General features: G+C 54.7%; 1 protein-coding gene across 1 annotated transcript in view; it reads right to left on the reverse strand.

Annotated features, from left to right (window-relative positions):
• Window positions 1-21,094, reverse strand: part of rbm22 (RNA binding motif protein 22) — a 50,894-nt gene that overhangs the window by 10,188 nt on the left and 19,612 nt on the right. Inside the window, exons 3-7 of the mRNA XM_072512724.1 lie at window positions 13,417-13,446; window positions 9,016-9,148; window positions 6,083-6,183; window positions 3,473-3,645; window positions 735-935 (exon numbers count right to left, since the gene is read on the reverse strand). Coding sequence (XP_072368825.1) covers window positions 735-935; window positions 3,473-3,645; window positions 6,083-6,183; window positions 9,016-9,148; window positions 13,417-13,446 — 638 coding nt within the window. The remainder of the gene's footprint in view (window positions 1-734; window positions 936-3,472; window positions 3,646-6,082; window positions 6,184-9,015; window positions 9,149-13,416; window positions 13,447-21,094) is intronic.

Raw genomic sequence — 21,094 nt, forward strand, 5'->3', positions numbered from 1 at the left:
GCTTGACGGATGAATGGTGGGCAGGAAATACAGTGGGGAACACCCCTGATTTCGGGTTATACCATGCGGCCTCGCCCACCCATTTATAAAGGACTTTGGTTTAGCTTTTCCAACAGTGTAGCACTCCCTGAGTACCGTCATAGAATCACAGAATTTACAGTGCAGAAGGAGACCATTCGGCCCATCAAGTCTGCACCGGCCCTTGGAAAGAGCACCCTGCTTAAGCCCACACCTCCACCCTATCCTCATAACCCCTGTTTTGGACATTAAGAACAATTTAGCATGGCCAATCCACCTGACCTGCACATCTTTGGACTGTTGGAGGAAACCGGAGCACCCGGAGGAAACACACGCACACACGGGGACAACGTGCAGACTCCACACAGACGGTCAACCTAGGCCGGAATTGAACCCGGGACCCTGGCGCTGTGAGGCAGCAGTGCTAACCACTGTGCCACCGTGCCACCCCTAAAGTGCTGTTCCCGGACTTGAACCTATGATTTCCTGAATCACAGAGACGTGCGTGTTACCCACTGGCCCTTGCCAGGTATGTGGGCGATCCGAGGTCTCGGAGGAAATGCGAAAAGCGAGGCCGTATGCGAAAGGAGGGGAGCGAAGCGAAACTGAACTAAAACGCAAGACTTTAGAGAAACGGCACATCCCTGCACTGGGCCAGTATCACTGGCAGCTGTAACAATGTCCGATTCCCACGGGAAGGGGTTCTGAGCACTTACCGCAGCTCCGTCTCCGAGATCTGCTCCCCAAGGCCTCCCACGTAGAGGGTTGTGATCGACTTGTCCTCTGGCGGGTCCAACCTGGGCATGGTCGCCGCCCGCTTCAGCAACTTGTCAGCCACTGGGTCGTTAATGCCGTAATAACGATCCTTGATGTTCTGATCGGCCAATGGATCATCCGGGTCTGTCGGCTTTTCATGTCTGTATTCAAAAAAAATCATAATCAAGTCAAAGCAATCATTTTGATTAGTAATTAGTGGCAACTGTGCCAAGGTCACGGGGTGTGAGGGTTGCTCTATGATCTGAAATCAAGCAGTTCTAGGCCTATATTCTCTGGAGTTTAAATGAATGAGAGGCGATCTCACTGAAACATATAAAACAGCTGGAGTGTTTGACAGGGAAGATGCGGAGAGGTTGTCTCCCCCTGGTGGAGAGTCTGGAACTGCGGCCATTGAGGATTGTGATGAGGAGAAAGCGGTTCACTCGGTGAGATGTGAACGTTTGGAATCCTCTACCCCAGGGAGCTGCGGATGTTCGGTCATTGAGGATATTCAAGACGGAAGCCGAAAGGCTTGTGGGCAGCAGGGTCACTAAAGGAATGTAGGGAAAAGTGGAATTAACGAACTGGAGTTTAGCCATGACGTCATTGATTGCGGAGTGGGCTGGAGGAGGCCAATTGGAACACTCGCGTTCCAATTTCTTACGGTTGCCACAAGGGGATCAAACGGGGTTTTGTCTGCATTAGGAACGGCCGGCCAGGTAAACGGAGGAGAGGGTCGCACAAGATTAAGAAAGAAACACTTGCTTTGCTATTATACCTTTCAGGAACTCAGTCTGGTCCCAAAGCGCTTTGTGGCCAATTCTGTACTTTCCAAGTATGCTTGGATTTTAAAATGAATGAGAACCGCAGTCATCAATCTGTGCATAGTGTGCGCCTGTAGATAGGACTGGGATAAATGACCAGAATTGCCTGTTTAGTGATTTGGTTTAAGGACAAATGTTGGCCAGGACATCGTGGAGGACTTTGGGGAGATGGTGGTTCAGAGGCAATGCTGTATTAATACAGTATTAGTTTTTTCACCTAATTCCGTCCTCTGATGAGCCTCGTGGCCTTTCTCTCAGGGGCATCCAGGGCTGCAGTGTTTACCGTGAAAAAACTAGGAGCATACAGTATTAATATAGTTTAGTGGCAATGGTGTGTCAATGCTGTGGCTACCAGGGCAGGCCAAAGGCTAGGAATCCTATAGCGAAGTAACTCACCGCCTGACCCACCAAAGCCTGTCCACTATCTACCTCGCACAAGTCAGGAGTGTGATGGAATACTCTCCACTTGCCTGGATGAGTGCAGCTCCAACAGCACTCAAGAAGCTCAACACCATCCAGGACAAAGCAGCCCCGCTTGATTGCTCCCCCTTCCGCAAACATGAAAATGAAATGAAAATCGCTTATTGTCACAAGTAGGCTTCAAATGAAGTTACTGTGAAAAGCCCCTAGTCGCCACATTCCGGCGCCTGTTCGGGGAGGCTGTTACGGGAATTGAACCATGCTGCTGGCCTGCCTTGGTCTGCTTTCAAAGCCAGCGATTTAGCCCTGTGCTAAACATTCACCCCCTCCACCACCGACGCACAGTGGCAGCCGTGTGTACCATCTACAAGATGCACTGCAGTAACTCACCAAGGCTCCTTAGATAACACCTTATAATAATCGCTTATTGTCACAAGTAGGCTTCAATGAAGTTACTGTGAAAAGCCCCTAGTCGCCACATTCCGGCGCCTGTTCGGGGAGGCCGGTCCGGGAATTGAACCCGCGCTGCTGGCATTGTTCCGCCTTACAAGCCAGCTGTTTAGCCCACTGTGCTAAACCAGCCCCTTCCAAACCCACGACCACTACTATCTCGAAGGACAAGAGCAGCAGATACCTGGGAACCCCACCACCTGGAGGTTCCCCTCCAAGTCACTCACCACCCTGACTTGGAAATATATCGCCGCTCCTTCGCTGTCGCTGGGGCAAAATGCTGGAACATCCCTCTCTAACAGCACTGAGGGTGTACCTACACCTTCAAGGACTGCAGCGGTTCAAGAAGGAAATTCACCACCAGCACCTTCTGAAGGGCAACCCGGGATGGGCAATAAATAATGGTGACACCCACATTCCTGAAATAAATTTTTGTTTCAAATGTCACTGGGCTAGTAATCCAGCGGCCCAGGCTCGTGCTCTGGGGACATGGGTTCAAATCCCACCACGGCAGCTGGTGGAATTTAATTCAATTGATGAATCCGGAAGTGAAAGCTAATCTCAGTAATGGCAAACATGAATCATCGAATGGTGTAAAACCCCAATTGGTTGACTGTTGTCCTTTAGGAAGGAAATCTGCCCCCAGACCCCCAGTAAAGTGGTTCAGTCTCAACTGACCTCTGAAATGGCCGCGCAAATCACTCAATTCAAGGGATACAAATGATGGCCTTGGCAGCGACGCTCATATACCACGAATGAATGAAGGAAAAAAAACCTCTGCTCTTTTTTATAATATGGGGTCCTTTGCAATGGGCCTTGGTTTAACACCTCATCCAAAAAACAGCACCTCCTACAGAGCAGCACCTCTCCGCACACTCCCCCTTGGGACTGCGCTTAAAATGTCAGCCTGGATTTTATACTCAAGTCTCTGGAATGGGACTTGAACCCTTGACCTTCTGATTCAGAGGCAAGAGTTTAGTCTCCAGAGAGCTCCCCTTCCTTACCTGTAAGGGCACTCCTCTCCTCGCTTGCATTCTCCTTTGACCCAGAAGGAACAGATGTGTGGCCGATTGCGTTTGTAATACGGTGTGGTCCTGGCCAACTTCAGCAGCATGTCGCTGGAGCTGGTGGCCTTGCCCAGAGCACCCACCGCTCTCGTCCCATCCGAGTTCTGGATCTGCAGACACAGCAGAAACGTCAGTGCTGCACTGGGATTGGTCGAGTACACAGGTCAGGAGGCCATTCAGTCCCTCAAGCCCCCTCAGGTGTTCAATGGCCACTCTGAAATTCAACTTCACCTACTTGTCGTGGTTCTGTCATCCTTAATACCTTCACCTGGCAAAAATACCGGTCTCAATCCTAAACTGTCAATCAAGTCCCCACCCCCACCCTTTAAAGCTTCTGGGCGAGTCCAGGTTTCCACTTCACAGAAAGACATGTCCCTGACATCACCCTTAATGGGCCCAGCTCTAATTTGCATTAAAATTACTTTACATTCTGCTGGCGGGGGGTGCGTGGCTGTGTCCGTGTGGTGTGGTTTGTGCGTAGCGTGTGTGAGTCTGTGTGTGGTGTGTCTGTATGCGTCTCTGTGTGTTCGCGAGCCTGTGTGTTCGCGAGCCTGTGTGTTCGTGAGCCTGCGTGTGCATGGGTCTGCGTGTGCATGGGTCTGCGTGAGTCTGTGTGTGCGTGAGTCTGTATGTACGTTAGTGAGCCTGAGTGTGCGTGAGTGAGCCTGTGTGTATGAAATGAAAAATGAAAATCACTTATTGTCACAAGTAGGCTTCATTGAAGTTACTGTGAAAAGCCCCTAGTCGCCACATTCCGGCGCCTGTTCGGGGAGGCTGGTACGGGAATTGAACCGTGCTGCTGGCCTGCTTTAAAAGCCAGCGATTTAGCCCAGTGTGCTAAACCAGCCCCTATGCGAGCCTGTGTGCGAGTCTGTCTGTGTGGTAATGTGTGTGTGCATCTGTGTATGCGTCTGTGTGTCAATGAATCTGTGTGGATGTGTGTCTGAGTCTGTGTGCGGTGTGTTTGTAGGGGGGTGGGGCTGGGTATGTGGGGGACGATCCAAGGAGAAACGTAATTGGACAAATAACTAGAAATGGAGATGAGAAGAATTATTCCTGTGCGGCAAGTTGTTACAATCTGAAACACACTGAAAGGGTGAGGGGGAGGAATCAGATTCAATACCTTTCAGAGGGAATTTAGATGAATACTTGCAGGGCTGTGGGGAACGAGTTGGGGAATGGGACTAAGTGGATCATTCTTTCAAAGAGCCGCACAGGATGGGTTACACTGCCTCCTTCTGTTCTGTGAGTTTGTGTGAAGATAATGAATGCTTGCCTGGGTCAACTGAATTGCTGAACTAACAATGGAACAAGCTGCCAAAGGAAACAGTCACAGCCCCAGCGTCTCAAGACCCATCGTTAGATTATTTCCATTATCAGGGCGACCACCTCAGCAGGTGCGGCCTGGGGGTTTAGCTAGTGCTGCCCATAGCAACGTTGGCAGAATATGGGCACTGGTCAGTGATGCCGACACAACTGAAGGAGAAGGAAAATAGTGCGGCGGCTGCTGGTCATTTGAAATGGAAACAAAAAATGCTGGAAATACTCAGCGAATCAAACAGCAGCTGTGGAGAGAAACAGAATTAACGTCTCAGATTCATGCCCATGCAGCAACCATGCTCGAGGTTGCTATTAAAAACCCACCTGGTTCACTAATGTCCTTCTATCCACTGGGCGTGGCCTACCTGTGGCTCCAGACACACAGCGATGTGGTTGACATATATCTGCCCTCTGACCCACTCAGCCTTACCAAACCACTAAAGAGAGGTCACTGCAGGTGTATCAACACCACACAGACAGCAGCAGTTCAAGGGGGCGACTGACCGCCACCTCAAGGGCAATTAGGGGAGGCCAATAAATAATGGCCTTGCCAGCGATGGCCACACCTGCTGAATGGAGAAAAACCTTTCATGTTAAAAATCTTTGGAAGGTGCACAAGAGGTTCAATGGGCGGCACAGTTGCTCAGTGGCTAGCACTGCTGCCGCACAGCTCCAGGGGCCCGGGTTCAATTCCAGCCTCGGGTTACTGTCTGTGTGGAGTCTGTACTTTCTCCCAGTGTCTGCGTGGGTTTCCTCCGGGTGCTCCGGTTTCCTCCCACAGTCCAAAGTTGTGCAGGTTAGGTGGATTGGTCATGATAAATTGCCCTTAGTGCCCAAAAAAAGGTTAGGTGGGGTTGTTGGGTTACGGGAAGGGGGTGGAGGTGTGGACTGAAGTACGGTGCTCTTGGGCAGCACGGTGGCGCAGTGGTTAGCACTACAGCATCACAGCGCTGAGGTCCCAGGTTCGATCCCGGCTCTGGGTCACTGTCCGTGTGGAGTTTGCACATTCTCCCCGTGTCTGCGTGGGTTTCGCCCCCACAACCCAAAGATGTGCAGGCTAGGTGGACTGGTCACGCTAAATTGGCCCTTAACTGGAAAAAAATAACTGGCTACTCTAAATTTTTTTTTTAAAAAGTACGGTGCTCTTTCCAAGGGCCAGTGCAGACTCGATGGGCCGAATGGCCTCCTTCTGCACTGTAAATTCTATGATTCAAAGACGACAATTACCTCTCTCTCCATGTTCTGTGTGTAATACTCCTTATTGACGTCAGACTTGGGCATCTCGTCCTTGAGCGATATTCCCGCATCGCGGACCTGGATGGGCAATCCTAAGAGCAGCATAGGAAGGAAGTGAGACAATGAGACTCAGCACAGTCGAAAGGGCGAGAACGCCTGTTCACTCCAGCGTAACTGGGAGAGCAGGTTGCCACTTTCACACCAACTTCAAGCCACTTTGGGTTCACAGCGAGTGTAAAACGGGAAGCATAAAGCGGAAGGAATTGCCCGAGTATTCCCGACAGGGAAATATCCCACCAACATTACTGAAGCACGGCACTGTGAATTGAGTCCATTTTCACGTTGTACATACAGTCCCCATTGTGTAACAGCGGACGCGTAAATGCAACTCAAGTACGGGAACAGACCATCGAGGCTCTCCCGTTGTTCAATGTGGTCTTATCTGATCTAGCAATTTGCCTGCTATGTGTTATAGGTGCAGCATGATTTAAAGGATTCTTTTAAACAAATAATCTCAAATTCTGAAAGCAAGGAGGGGAGACAGTCACCCTCCACCTCTCCAATTTCCACTTCCACTAACAGTCTAGTTCCTCAATATTCCAATCCAAACAGGAAATAGACCATGAAAGGATTTCAGGATATTTCAAGGACTTAGGCAGCCTGACCCTGTCAGCTCTTCCTCACACATTGGGGATTGGAGATTACAAACTTGGATCGGTTTAAGAGGTGGTCGGGTTGTTGTCAACCTTAAGATGGAACTGGAGAGCGTCCAGCCGGCAGGCCAACAAGAGGGGCCTGACAGGGGAGGCAAGAGTTCGACAGGAGGGTCAGGGTTTAGTGAGGGGAAGGTGCAAACAGCTCTTTGTAAAATAGTTAATGCACTCGATATGGTTCAAGTGGTTCTTGGCAATTGTTCAGTGGCGACGCGAAAGGGTCACTGGCATTTGTCCCATACTTCAGCTCTTCCGGATAAGTGGGGGGGGGGCTTGCGGTGAGGGCTGCATTCTTTCATCGATTGTCCCCCAACCCTGGTTCGATTTGATGGCAATGGGAGCCCCCCCCCCCACCCTCCGTTATGTCGTCCAAGAAGCCAATTGACCATGGCCATCTTTGGACTGAGGGAGGAAACCAGAGCACCTGGAGGAAACTCACGCAGATACGAGAGGAAAGTGCAAACTCCACACAGTCACCCGAGGTTGGAATCGAACCCGGGTCCCTGGCACTGTGAGGCAGCAGTGCTCACCACTGTGCCACCGTGCCGCCCCGTCTTTTAGGGAAGAAAGTCTGCCGTCCTTTCCTGGTTTGGTCTACATGTGACCCCAGACCCACAGAAATATGGTTGACTCTGTAAGGGCCCAGCAAACCTCTCAGTTCAAGGGGATTTAGGGGCTGGCATTAAATGCTGGCCCAGTGAGTGATGTCCACATCCCATGAGCGAATTTCAAAACAATGAGGTGCATCACGGTTGATCACCTCTGCACCCACTTCACTGAATAATCATCAATCGCGGAAATACTGGTGGATTATTCAGACTCCCTCATGAGGTCAATTGTGAAGCCCTCTTTGGCTGCCCGGGGTGAGATCAGCTGAGAGACCGGGGGGTGCACGGGTTCCCACACTACCCAACACCACCACCTAATAAAAACTTTGTTTTTATTAAACTGTCTCAAAACAGATTTTCAAAATTAGTGAAAGCTCCAAACAGGGGCAAAACACACAATGAAATCAGTGCGATCTTCAGAACTGAGTTTAAAAAATCAATGAAATCAGTGCGATCTTCAGAACTGAGTTTAAAAAATCAATGAAATCAGTGCGATCTTCAGAACTGAGTTTAAAAAATCAATGAAATCAGTGCGATCTTCAGAACGGAGTTTAAAAAAAGCTGACCTCAGCATAGTGATGATGAAACTGTTATGATTGTTGGAAAACCCAACAGGCTCACGTCCTTTAGGGAAAGAAAGCAGCCATTCTTTCCCGACCTGTGCCTGTCCGTGATTCCAATCCCACAGGGAGAGCGCTGACCGTTAACTGCCCTCTTACGTGGCATAGCAATTAAAGGGTGGGCAATTAGTGCCAAAAACATCCAGATACCATGAACGAATATAATAATATAAATTTTATCAGAGGACCTTAAACTATCAAAATAGTGGAGTAAATTGCTAGCCCCTCTTAAATGTGCACCAAAAGACAAATTGCCACATTGCAGACTGACATTTCCTTATTTACTATTTCTTTCAGCAGATTCAAAGCATCAAAGAGATGAAGGTTGCCCTATTTTGAATAGTCAGGGTGCTACGTGTCGTCAATATGGAAAAAGTAGAACAAATTGCATCCAACAGGCTTGAAGCCTTAGCACTACTTGTTTGGACGACATTGTCAAAGTGATGGGAAGCTACAAATGGCCACTCGTCAGATTTTGAGTGATCGTTCGGGACGGAGGAAGTCAGTCACGCCTCACTTCCGTTCTCCACCATTCAGATAGACCACGGTTGATCCATGTCTCAATTCCATTCACCCTCTGCCGTTCCATATCCTTTGATACACCCACCTAATAGACGTCTATCAGCAGTCCATTCAACAGTGAGGTGCTTCACTCTAAACCCCGTCAGTGAGCTCTCTCGCCCCGCATATCCAGAAGTGCCAGAGTGTCGGGCAAATGCCATCACCACAGGACAATTACAAAGGCACTGCTTGAACCACTGCTTGAACACCATGAGTGTGTTCATGGTTTCAGGCAGTTCAAAGTGTTGTTTGCACCTCACTAAGCCCTGTCCCTCCTGTAGGACTGCCACTCCCATCAGTCTGTACTTGGCGACGCACTGGTCTGGACTGGTTACAGTTCCCTTTTAAAGGTTGGCAACAGTCTGACCACCTCAAACAGGCGCAGGTCTGTAATCCCCCCGAGTGAATGTGCGGACACTCACCGTATTCAAGGTCCAGCAGGCAAGTCTGGCACACGTTCTTCAGCTTGCTACACGTCTGGCAGACTTCGGTTTTCTTAAAACGCATCCGGGCCCCCGGACACCAGCGGAAGACAGTGAAAGGCCGAGAGCAGATCTGAAGGGTTTGGCAACAAGGGGAAAGATATGGATTCAACCACCGCATGAGCTTAGCATTTCGAGCACAGGTAAAATCCACCCCCCCCCCCCACCCCCCCCCCCCCCCGCCCCGGTCATCTTTGAAACAGTGGTGGCGGGTTTTTCACATTTCAAAACCTTTTGACAAGGTGCCACACAAAAGGTTGCTGCATAAGATAAAGGTGCATGGCATTAAGGGGAAAGTAGTAGCATGGATAGAGGATTGGTTAATTAATAGAAAGCAAAGAGTGGGGATTAATGGGTGTTTCTTTGGTTGGCAATCAGTAGCTAGTGGTGTCCCTCAGGGGTCAGTGTTGGGCCCACAACTGTTCACAATTTACATCGATGATTTGGAGTTGGGGGCTAAGGGCAATGTGTCCAAGTTTGCAGACGACACTAAGATGAGTGGTAAAGCAAAAAGTGCAGAGGGAGGTCTGCAGAGGGATTTGGACAGGCTAAGTGAATGGGCTAGGGTCTGGCAGATGGAATACAATATTGACAAATGTGAGGTTATCCATTTTGGTAGGAATAACAGCAAAAGGGATTATTATTTAAATGATAAAATATTAAAACATGCTGCTATGCAGAGAGACTTGGGTGTGCTAGTGCATGAGTTGCAAAAAGTTGGTTTACAGGTGCAACAGGTGATTAAGAAGGCAAATGGAATTTTGTCCTTCATTGCTAGAGGCATGGAGTTTAAGACTAGGGAGGTTCTGCTGCAACTGTATAAGGTGTTAGTGAGGCCACACCTGGAGTATTGTGTTCAGTTTTGGTCTCCTTACTTGAGAAAGGACGTACTGGCACTGGAGGGTGTGCAGAGGAGATTCACTAGGTTAATCCCAGAGTTGAGGGGGTTGGATTACGAGGAGTGGTTGAGTAGACTGGGACTGTACTCGTTGGAATTTAGAAGGATGCGGGGGGATCTTATAGAAACATGTAAAATTATGAAGGGAATAGATAGGATAGATGCGGGCAGGTTGTTTCCGCTGGCGGGTGAAAGCAGAACTAGGGGGCATAGCCTCAAAATAAGGGGAAGTAGATTTAGGACTGAGTTTAGGAGGAACTTCTTCACCCAAAGGGTTGTGAATCTATGGAATTCCTTGCCCAGTGAAGCAGTTGAGGCTCCTTCATTAAATTTTTTAAGATAAAGATAGATAGATTTTTGAAGAATAAAGGGATTAAGGGTGATGATGTTCGGGCGGGAAAGTGGAGCTGAGTCCACAAAAGATCAGCCATGATCTCACTGAATGGCGGAGCAGGCTCGAGGGGCAGATTATCATAGAATTTACAGTGCAGGAGGAGGCCATTCAGCCCATCGCGTCTGCAGCGGCTCTTGGAAAGAGCACCCTACCCAAGGTCAACAGCTCCACCCAATCCCCATAACCCAGTAACCCCACCCAACAAAGGGCAATTTTGGACACTAAGGGCAATTTATCATGGCCAATCCACCTAACCTGCACATCTTTGGACTGTGGGAGGAAACCGGAGCACCCGGAGGAAACCCACGCACACACGGGGAGGATGTGCAGACTCCGTACAGACAGCGACCCAAGCCGGGAATCGAACTTGGGACCCCGGAGCTGTGAAGCAATTGTGCTACCCACAATGCTACCGTGCTGCCCCATTCATACATCAACATTACAAAATCGCCACGCGCTGAATATCTCTCACATCCACAAAATCCCACTTCTGGGAAACAAATGTCTGACTCCCTCCCGGAACATACGCAGTGTCCGAGCCAGAGTCCGACTGGGGCCACGAACCAGAAAACCAACTCTCTCTCCGTGAGTGACAGGCACTCCAGCCAATCCACCTCAATTAGGAATTGAGGGACCCCGCTTCAAACACAGCCCTGGTGCTTTGAGCAGCGCCACCATTCCTACTGGTTGTATTCAACTTTATATTATCCGATTCCAGCCCCAGCAATTACATCCCTGAACAGCTGCTGTTAGTGGCAGGAGGTACACATAACACATCGGCACAGAGGTTTGTTAATCTCACCGTACACAGGCAGCTATTTTAATAATCTAATGAAAATGTTTCAATGCAAAATAACTGGGCACTGAATTGGGGCAGGTGCCCCACAACGCTGAGGGAGCAGAGGTCATGTTCGAACGGTGCTGATGCAGCAACAGGGTTGCTTCCTCGGGATTAAAGAGCAGTCGGAAAAGATTGTTCACACAAACTGCCAACCAGAAAGAAAACTTTTGCAGAAGCAGAGGCAAAACACAGTTTCAGATTAGAATGAAGTAGTTGATTGAGAAACAGGAACATTGAAGAACAATGAGAGTGAGGAGAATGGGTGGGATGTCACAGGTAACAGGGAGTGAGGAGAGTGGGATTGGCCAGGCGCCAAATGCCAACGGATGTTTTATGGCCTCTATCTTTGCTGAATTATACTGCGAGTTAAAACCCCAGAAATCTCTGACCTCTGGTGCAATTATCCCAAGGGGAAAACCATTGTGATGTTGTATTAATGGAGGTCTTGAGGCACAGTGGGTAGCGTCTCTGAGCCAGAATCTCACCCCGGGATCTGATGGCCAAGGACGGCGCCATCATAACGCGGCCCAACAGACAAGAGTATCAACCTTGCAGCACCCTCTACGGTCGCGTGCAGAGTTGGGGGAGATTCCTCAGCCGTGCCCGATGCAGATGGTGCCTCTGGATTGAGGCAAGCAACCCTGTTCCCGATAAACCATCGAGGGAACTGGAGAAGGAAGTGATTGCACTGGTGTGGGTACAGAGGAAGTTCGCCAGGACGTTGCCTGGGCTGGAGCGTTTCAGCGATGAAGAGACTGGATGGGCTGGGGTTGTTTTCCCTGGAGCAAAGGAGACTGAGTTGGGACCTGATCAGGGTGTACAAAATTCTGAAAGGCATCGTTGGATACATGGGGAGAATCCTTTTCCCTTCGTAGAGGGGCCCTTAGTGTTGGGTGGGGTTACTGGGTTATGGGGATAGGGTGGAGGTGTTGACCTTGGGTAGGGTGCTCTTTCCAAGAGCCAGTGCAGACTCGATGGGCCGAATGGGCAGCACCATAGCATAGTGGTTAGCACTATGGCTTCACAGCGCCAGGGTCCCAGGTTCGATTCCCGCTTGGGTCACTGTCTGTGCGGAGTCTGCACGTTCTCCCCGTGTGTCCGTGGGTTTCCTCCGAGTGCTCCGGTTTCCTCCCACAGTCCAAAGTTGTGCAGGTTAAATGGATTGGCCATGCCAAAATTGCCCTTAGTGTCCAAAATTGCCCTTAATGTTGGGTGGAGTTACTGGGTTATGGGGATAGGGTGGAGGTGTTGACCTTGGGTAGGGTGCTCTTTCCAAGAGCCGGTGCAGACTCGATGGGCCGAATGGCCTCTTTCTGCACTGTAAATTCTATGAAATTCTATGAATGGCCTCCTTCTGCACTGTAAATTCTATGATAATCTATGATAACCAGGGTGCATAGATTTACAGTCAGGGGCAGGAGATTTGAGGAAATACCTTTTCACCCAGAGGGTGGCGGGAATCTGGGACTCGCTGCCTGAAAGGGTGGGAGAGGCGGGAACACTCACATCATTTAAGATGCATTTAGATCAGCACTTGAAATGCCACAGCACACAATGCTATAGACCAAGTGCTGGGAAATGGATCTGAATTGATAGGTGGTGATGGCCAGCACAGACATTATGGGCCGAAGGGCCTGTTTCAGTGCTGTAAAACTCTATGATTCTGAGAGATTTAAGTGTTTGCGTTGTCTGCCTGTCTGTAGACGCAGGAAGTCTTCCAAGTCTATACTGAATTAGGGACATCGACCTACTTCAATGCTTTAGGATGACAGCTTATCATTAACCATTCACTCGGCAATGCTACAGCACAAGAGGAGGCTATTCGGCCCCGAGGGGCTGTTTAGCACAGGGCTAAATCGCTGGCTTTGAAAGCAGACCACGGCAGGCCAGCAGCGCGGTTCAATTCCCGTACCAGCCTCCCCGAACAGGTGCCGGAATGTGGCGACTAGGGGCTTTTCACAGTAACTTCACTGAAGCCTACTTGTGACAAGAAGCGATTTTAATTTCATTTCCATTGCCTGTGCTGGCTCCTTGAAGTGCTCCCCAATTAGCCCCAGGATCCCTGCCTCCCCCCCCCCCCCCCCCCCCCCCCCCACAGTGAAAAGAAACTCCCCGGTTGTGTTATGTGACATCGGACGCATCGCGAGAATCGCAGGATGAATGGGAGTCCAGGAGACTGTTACCCAGGAACCTCAGACACATACATACCTTGCACTCTTTTCCATACTTTTCTTTTGTCTGAAATTATAAAGAAAAAGACACGAAGACTCTATTAACGGCTATCTCTGGATTCGCAGGATTAGCCCACAAAACACTAAAAGATTGGCGTCAAGGGAGAAATAAATAAGCCCCAGGTTTGCACCGAGAGAGTTGCGTTCTTCCGGGGTCATTTTTGGAGCGGGTGGTGCATTAAAACCAAACCAACTAGGGAGGGGGAAGTGGCAGAGGGAGCTAACAGCCCGTTTTACACAATCAATCCGCTGCTGCTCGCTGGACTGCGCTGAAGGTGAGGATGCAATTCGGGTAAACTGTGATGCCCACCAAGTTCAAACAGCTGTCACATTCTGGGCTCACAAATCAAGACAAGATAGGGATTTTTATGCAGCTGTATCGCATGGGGGAATAAGTACCTTCAGGAAGAGGGGGGGGGGAACGTGAAGCAATTTCTTAAAGAACAAACCTGCATTTGTATAGCACCTTTCACAACCACCATAGGGGCTTTTCACAGCAACTTCATTGAAACCTACTTGTGACAATAAGCGATTATTATTACTATTAAGATGTCCCAATGTGGTTCAGTTAACAAAGTACTTTTGAAGGATGGTCACGGTTGCAATAAAGGAACTACGGCAGCCAATTTGTGCACAGCAAGCTCCCACCAACAGCAATGTGACAACAGCCAGGTAATCAAATGTTTTAGCGATGCCGGTTGAGTCCTGACCAATATTGACCAGGGCACCGGGGAGAGCTCCACTGATATTCAAAACAGTGACTGTGGGAGCTTCTACCCCCACCCGAGAAGTCAAACGGTTTAACATCTTATCTCTAACAACGCAGCACTCCTTCAGCACTGGCCGTCAGCCTGAATTATGAGCCCAAAGCCCTGGGGTGGGAAGTAATAACAAATGTCCCTTGTCAGGGAGCTCACCATGAATAAACACAGATTAATGGCCATCGTGTACGTGGGAATATTTTACTGGCTTTCTATGTTTAACTCTGAGAATTACAGCACAGCAAATTCACAACACGAGTTTACAGGGGGGGAAAATTCAGATGTTGCAGGAACGTGGAGATGTAGGCGGAGAGGGCGGGGCTGCACTGCTCGAGGTGCTGAGGGGGTGCTGCACGGCTCGAGGTGCTGAGGGGGTGCTGCACTGCCCGAGATGCTGAGGGGGTGCTGCACTGCCCGAGGTGCTGAGGGGATGCTACACTGTCCGAGGTGCTGAGGGGATGCTACACTGCTCGAGGTGCTGAGGGGGTGCTGCACTGCCCGAGGTGCTGAGGGGGTGCTGCACTGCTCGAGGTACTGAGGGGGTGCTGCACTGCCCGAGGTGCTGCACTGCCCGAGATGCCGAGGGGGTGCTACACTGCCTAAGGTGCTGAGGGGGTGCTGCACTGCCTGAGATGCTGAGGGGGTGCAGCACTGCCTGAGATGCTGAGGGGGTGCTACACTGCCTGAGGTGCTGAAGGGGTGCTGCACTGCCCGAGGTGCTGAGGGGGTGCTGCACTGCCCGAGGTGCTGAGGGGGTGCTGCACTGCCTGAGGTGCTGCACTGCCTGAGGTGCCGATGGGGTGCTGCACTGCCCGAGGTGCTGAGGGGGTGCAGCACTGCCTGAGATGCTGAGGGGGTGCTGCACTGCCTGAGGTGCTGCACTGCCTGAGGTGCCGAGGGGGTGCTGCACTGCCCGAGGTGCTGAGGGGGTGCTGCACTGCCCGAGGTGCTGCACTGCCCGAGATGCTGAGGGGCGCTGCACTGCCCGAGGTGCTGAGGGGATGCTGCACTGCCTGAGGTGCTGAGGGGGTGCTGCACTGCCCGAGGTGCTGAGGGGGTGCTGCACTGCCTGAGGTGCTGTGGCGGTGCTGCACTGCTCGAGGTGCTGAGGGGGTGCTGCACTGCCCGAGGTGCTGAGGGGGTGCTGCACTGCCTGAGGTGCTGTGGCGGTGCTGCACTGCTCGAGGTGCTGAGGGCGGGCTGCACTGCCCGAGGTGCTGAGGGGATGCTACACTGCTCGAGGTGCTGAGGGGGTGCTGCGCTGCCCGAGGTGCTGAGGGGGTGCTGCACTGCCTGAGGTGCTGACGGGGTGCTACACTGAATGAGGTGCTGACGGGGTGCTACACTGAATGAGGTGCTGACGGGGTGCTGCACTGCCCGAGGTGCTGAGGGGGTGCTGCACTGTTGAGGTGCTGACGGGGTGCTACACTGCCTGGGGTGCTGACGGGGTGCTACACTGAATGAGGTGCTGACGGGGTGGTACACTGCCTGAGGTGCTGAGGGGGTGCTGCACTGTTGAGTTGCTGACAGGGTGCTACACTGCCTGGGGTGCTGACGGGGTGCTACACTGAATGAGGTGCTGACGGGGTGCTGCACTGCCTGAGGTGCTGAAGGGGTGCTGCACTGTTGAGGTGCTGACGGGGTGCTACACTGCCTGAGGTGCTGACGGGGTGCTACACTGCCTGAGGTGCTGACGGGGTGCTACACTGCCTGAGGTGCTGAGGGGTTGCTACACTGCCCGAGGTGCTGAGGGGATGCTGCACTGTCTGAGGTGCTGAGGGGATGCTGCACTTTCTGAGGTGCTGAGGGGGTGCTACACTGCCTGAGGTGCTGACGGGGTGCTACACTGAATGAGGTGCTGACGGGGTGCTACACTGCCTGAGGTGCTGACGGGGTGCTACACTGCCTGAGGTGCTGACGGGGTGCTACACTGCCTGAGGTGCTGAGGGGGTGCTGCACTGAATGAGGTGCTGACGGGGTGCTACACTGCCTGAGGTGCTGAGGGGGTGCTGCACTGCCCGAGATGCTGAGGAGGCGCTGCACTGCCCAAGGTGCTGAGGGGATGCTGCACTGCCTGAGGTGCTGAGGGGGTGCTGCACTGCCTGAGATGCTGAGGGATGCTACACTGTTCGAGGTGCTGAGGGGGTTCTGCACTGACCGAGGTGCTGAGGGGATGCTACACTGCTCGAGGTGCTGCTGCACTGCTCGAGGTGCTGAGGGGGTGCTGCACTGCTCGAGGTGCTGAGGGGGTGCTGCACTGCCCGAGATGCTGAGGGGGTGCTGCACTGCCAGAGGTGCTGAGAGGATGCTACACTGTTCGAGGTGCTGAGGGGGTGCAGCACTGCCCGAGGTGCTGAGGGGATACTACACTGCTCGAGGTGCTGAGGGGGTGCTGCACTGCCCTAGGTGCTGAGGGGGTGCTGCACTGCTCGAGGTGCTGAGGGGGTGCTGCACTGCCCGAGATGCTGAGGGGGTGCTGCGCTGCCCGAGGTGCTGAGGGGATGCTACACTGTTCGAGGTGCTGAGGGGGTGCTGCACTGCCCGAGGTGCTGAGGGGATGCTACACTGCTCGAGGTGCTGAGGGGGTGCTGCACTGCCCGAGGTGCTGAGGGGGTGCTGCACTGCCCGAGGTGCTGAGGGGATGCTACACTGTTCGAGGTGCTGAGGGGGTGCTGCACTGCCCGAGGTGCTGAGGGGATGCTGCACTGCTCGAGGTGCTGAGGGGGTGCTGCACTGCCCGAGGTGCTGCACTGCCCGAGATGCTGAGGGGGTGCTACACTGCCTGAGGTGCTGCTGCACTGCCTGAGATGCTGAGGGGGTGCAGCACTGCCCGAGATGCTGAGGGGGTGCTACACTGCCTGAGGTGCTGAGGGGGTGCTGCACTGCCCGAGGTGCTGAGGGGGTGCTGCACTGCCCGAGGTGCTGAGGGGGTGCTGCACTGCCTGAGATGCCGCACTGCCTGAGGTGCCGACGGGGTGCTGCACTGCCCGAGGTGCTGAGGGGGTGCAGCACTGCCTGAGATGCTGAGGGGGTGCTGCACTGCCTGAGGTGCTGCACAGCCTGAGGTGCCGAGGGGGAGCTGCACTGCCCGAGGTGCTGCACTGCCCGAGATGCTGAGGGGGCGCTGCACTGCCCGAGGTGCTGAGGGGGTGCTGCACTGCCTGAGATGCTGAGGGATGCTGCACTGCCCGAGGTGCTGAGGGGGTGCTGCACTGCCCGAGGTGCTGAGGGGGTGCTGCACTGCCCGAGATGCTGAGGGGGTGCTGCACTGCCCGAGATGCTGAGGGGGTGCTGCACTGCCCGAGGTGCTGAGGGGGTGCTGCACTGCCCGAGGTTCTGAGGGGGTGCTGCAATGCCTGAGGTGCTGAGGGGGTGCTGCACTGCCTGAGGTGCTGAGGGGGTGCTGCACTGCTCGAGGTGCTGAGGGGGTGCTGCACTGCCCGAGGTGCTGAGGGGATGCTACACTGCTCGAGGTGCTGAAGGGGGGGCTGCACTGCCCGAGGTGCTGAGGGGGTGCTGCACTGCCCGAGGTGCTGAGGGGATGCTACACTGCTCGAGGTGCTGAGGGGGTGCTGCACTGCCCGAGCTGCTGCACTGCCCGAGATGCTGAGGGAGTGCTACACTGCCTAAGGTGCTGAGGGGGTGCTGCACTGCCTGAGATGCTGAGGGGGTGCTGCACTGCCCGAGGTGCTGAGGGGGTGCTGCACTGCCCGAGGTGCTGAGGGGGTGCTGCACTGCCCGAGGTGCTGAGGGGGTGCTGCACTGCCCGAGGTGCTGAGGGGATGCTACACTGCTCGAGGTGCTGAGGGGATGCTACACTGCTCGAGGTGCTGAGGGGGTGCTGCACTGCCCGAGGTGCTGAGGGGATGCTACACTGCTCGAGGTGCTGAGGGGGTGCTGCACTGCCCGAGGTGCTGCACTGCCCGAGATGCTGAGGGGGTGCTACACTGCCTAAGGTGCTGAGGGGGTGCTGCACTGCCTGAGATGCTGAGGGGGTGCAGCACTGCCTGAGATGCTGAGGGGGTGCTACACTGCCTGAGGTGCTGAGGGGGTGCTGCACTGCCCGAGGTGCTGAGGGGGTGCTGCACTGCCTGAGGTGCTGCACTGCCTGAGGTGCCGACGGGGTGCTGCACTGCCCGAGGTGCAGCACTGCCTGAGATGCTGAGGGGGTGCTGCACTGCCTGAGGTGCCGAGGGGGTGCTGCACTGCCCGAGGTGCTGAGGGGGTGCTGCACTGCCCGAGGTGCTGCACTGCCCGAGATGCTGAGGGGCGCTGCACTGCCCGAGGTGCTGAGGGGGTGCTGCACTGCCTGAGGTGCTGAGGGGATGCTGCACTGCCTCAGGTGCTGTGGGGGTGCTGCACTGCTCGAGGTGCTGAGGGGGTGCTGCACTGCCCGAGGTGCTGAGGGGATGCTACACTGCTCGAGGTGCTGAGGGGGTGCTGCACTGCCCGAGGTGCTGAGGGGGTGCTGCACTGCCTGAGGTGCTGACGGGGTGCTGCACTGAATGAGGTGCTGACGGGGTGCTACACTGAATGAGGTGCTGACGGGGTGCTGCACTGCCCGAGGTGCTGAGGGGGTGCTGCACTGTTGAGGTGCTGACGGGGTGCTACACTGCCTGGGGTGCTGACGGGGTGCTACACTGAATGAGGTGCTGAAGGGGTGGTACACTGCCTGAGGTGCTGAGGGGGTGCTGCACTGTTCAGGTGCTGACAGGGTGCTACACTGCATGGGGTGCTGACGGGGTGCTACACTGAATGAGGCGCTGACGGGGTGCTGCACTGCCTGAGTTGCTGAAGGGGTGCTGCACTGTTGAGGTGCTGACGGGGTGCTACACTGCCTGAGGTGCTGACGGGGTGCTACACTGCCTGAGGTGCTGACGGGGTGCTACACTGCCTGAGGTGCTGAGGGGTTGCTACACTGCCCGAGGTGCTGAGGGGATGCTGCACTGTCTGAGGTGCCGAGGGGATGCTGCACTTTCTGAGGTGCTGAGGGGGTGCTATACTGCCTGAGGTGCTGACGGGGTGCTACACTGAATGAGGTGCTGACGGGGTGCTACACTGAATGAGGTGCTGACGGGGTGCTACACTGCCTGAGGTGCTGACGGGGTGCTACACTGCCTGAGGTGCTGAGGGGGTGCTGCACTGAATGAGGTGCTGACGGGGTGCTGCGCTGCCCGAGGTGCTGCACTGCCCGAGATGCTGAGGGGGCGCTGCACTGCCCGAGGTGCTGAGGGGATGCTACACTGCCTGAGGTGCTGAGGGGGTGCTGCGCTGCCCGAGGTGCTGAGGGGGTGCTGCGCTGCCCGAGGTGCTGCACTGCCCGAGATGCTGAGGGGGCGCTGCACTGCCCGAGGTGCTGAGGGGATGCTGCACTGCCTGAGGTGCTGAGGGGGTGCTGCACTGCCCGAGGTGCTGAGGGATGCTGCACTGCCAGAGGTGCTGAGGGGGTGCTGCACTGCCCGAGGTGCTGAGGGGGTGCTGCACTGCCCGAGGTGCTGAGGGGGTGCTGCACTGCTCGAGGTGCTGAGGGGGTGCTGCACTGCTCGAGGTGCTGAGGGGATGCTACACTGCTCGAGGTGCTGAGGGGGTGCTGCACTGCTCGAGGTGCTGAGGGGGTGCTGCACTGCTCGAGGTGCTGAGGGGATGCTACACTGCTCGAGGTGCTGAGGGGATGCTGCACTGCCCGAGGTGCTGAGGGGGTGCTGCACTGCTCGAGGTGCTGAGGGGATGCTGCACTGCCCGAGGTGCTGAGGGGGTGCTGCACTGCTCGAGGTGCTGAGGGGGTGCTGCACTGCCTGAGATGCTGAGGGGGTGCTTCACTGCCCGAGGTGCTGAGGGGATGCTACACTGTTCGAGGTGCTGAGGGGGTGCTGCACTGCCCGAGGTGCTGAGGGGATGCTACACTGCTCGAGGTGCTGAGGGGGTGCTGCACTGCCCGAGGTGCTGAGGGGGTGCTGCACTGCTCGAGGTGCTGAGGGGGTGCTGCACTGCCCGAGATGCTGAGGGGGTGCTGCACTGCCCGAGGTGCTGAGGGGATGCTGCACTGCCCGAGGTGCTGAGGGGATGTTGACTGCTCGAGGTGCTGAGGGGGTGCTGCACTGCCTGAGATGCTGCACTGCCTGAGGTGCCGACGGGGTGCTGCACTGCCCGAGGTGCTGAGGGGGTGCAGCACTGCCTGAGATGCTGAGGGGGTGCTGCACTGCCTGAGGTGCTGCACTGCCTGAGGTGCCGAGGGGGTGCTGCACTGCCCGAGGTGCTGAGGGGGTGCTGCACTGCCCGAGGTGCTGCACTGCCCGAGATGCTGAGGGGGCGCTGCACTGCCCGAGGTGCTGAGGGGATGCTGCACTGCCTGAGGTGCTGAGGGGGTGCTGCACTGCCTGAGATGCTGAGGGATGCTGCACTGCCCGAGGTGCTGAGGGGGTGCTGCACTGTCCGAGGTGCTGAGGGGGTGCTGCACTGCCCGAGATGCTGAGGGGGTGCTGCACTGCCCGAGATGCTGAGGGGGTGCTGCACTGCCCGAGGTGCTGAGGGGGTGCTGCACTGCCCGAGGTGCTGAGGGGGTGCTGCACTGCCCGAGGTGCTGAGGGGGTGCTGCACTGCCTGAGGTGCTAAGGGGGTGCTGCACTGCCCGAGGTGCTGAGGTGATGCTACACTGCTCGAGATGCTGAGGGGGTGCTGCACTGCCCGAGGTGCTGAGGGGATGCCACACTGCTCGAGGTGCTGAGGGGGTGCTGCACTGCCCGAGCTGCTGCACTGCCCGAGATGCTGAGGGAGTGCTACACTGCCTAAGGTGCTGAGGGGGTGCTGCACTGCCTGAGATGCTGAGGGGGTGCTGCACTGCCCGAGATGCTGAGAGGGTGCTGCACTGCCCGAGGTGCTGCGGGGGTGCTGCAC

The sequence above is a fragment of the Scyliorhinus torazame genome, chromosome 7, assembly GCF_047496885.1.
Source record: "Scyliorhinus torazame isolate Kashiwa2021f chromosome 7, sScyTor2.1, whole genome shotgun sequence".
In the NCBI taxonomy this organism is placed as follows: Eukaryota; Metazoa; Chordata; class Chondrichthyes; order Carcharhiniformes; family Scyliorhinidae; genus Scyliorhinus; species Scyliorhinus torazame.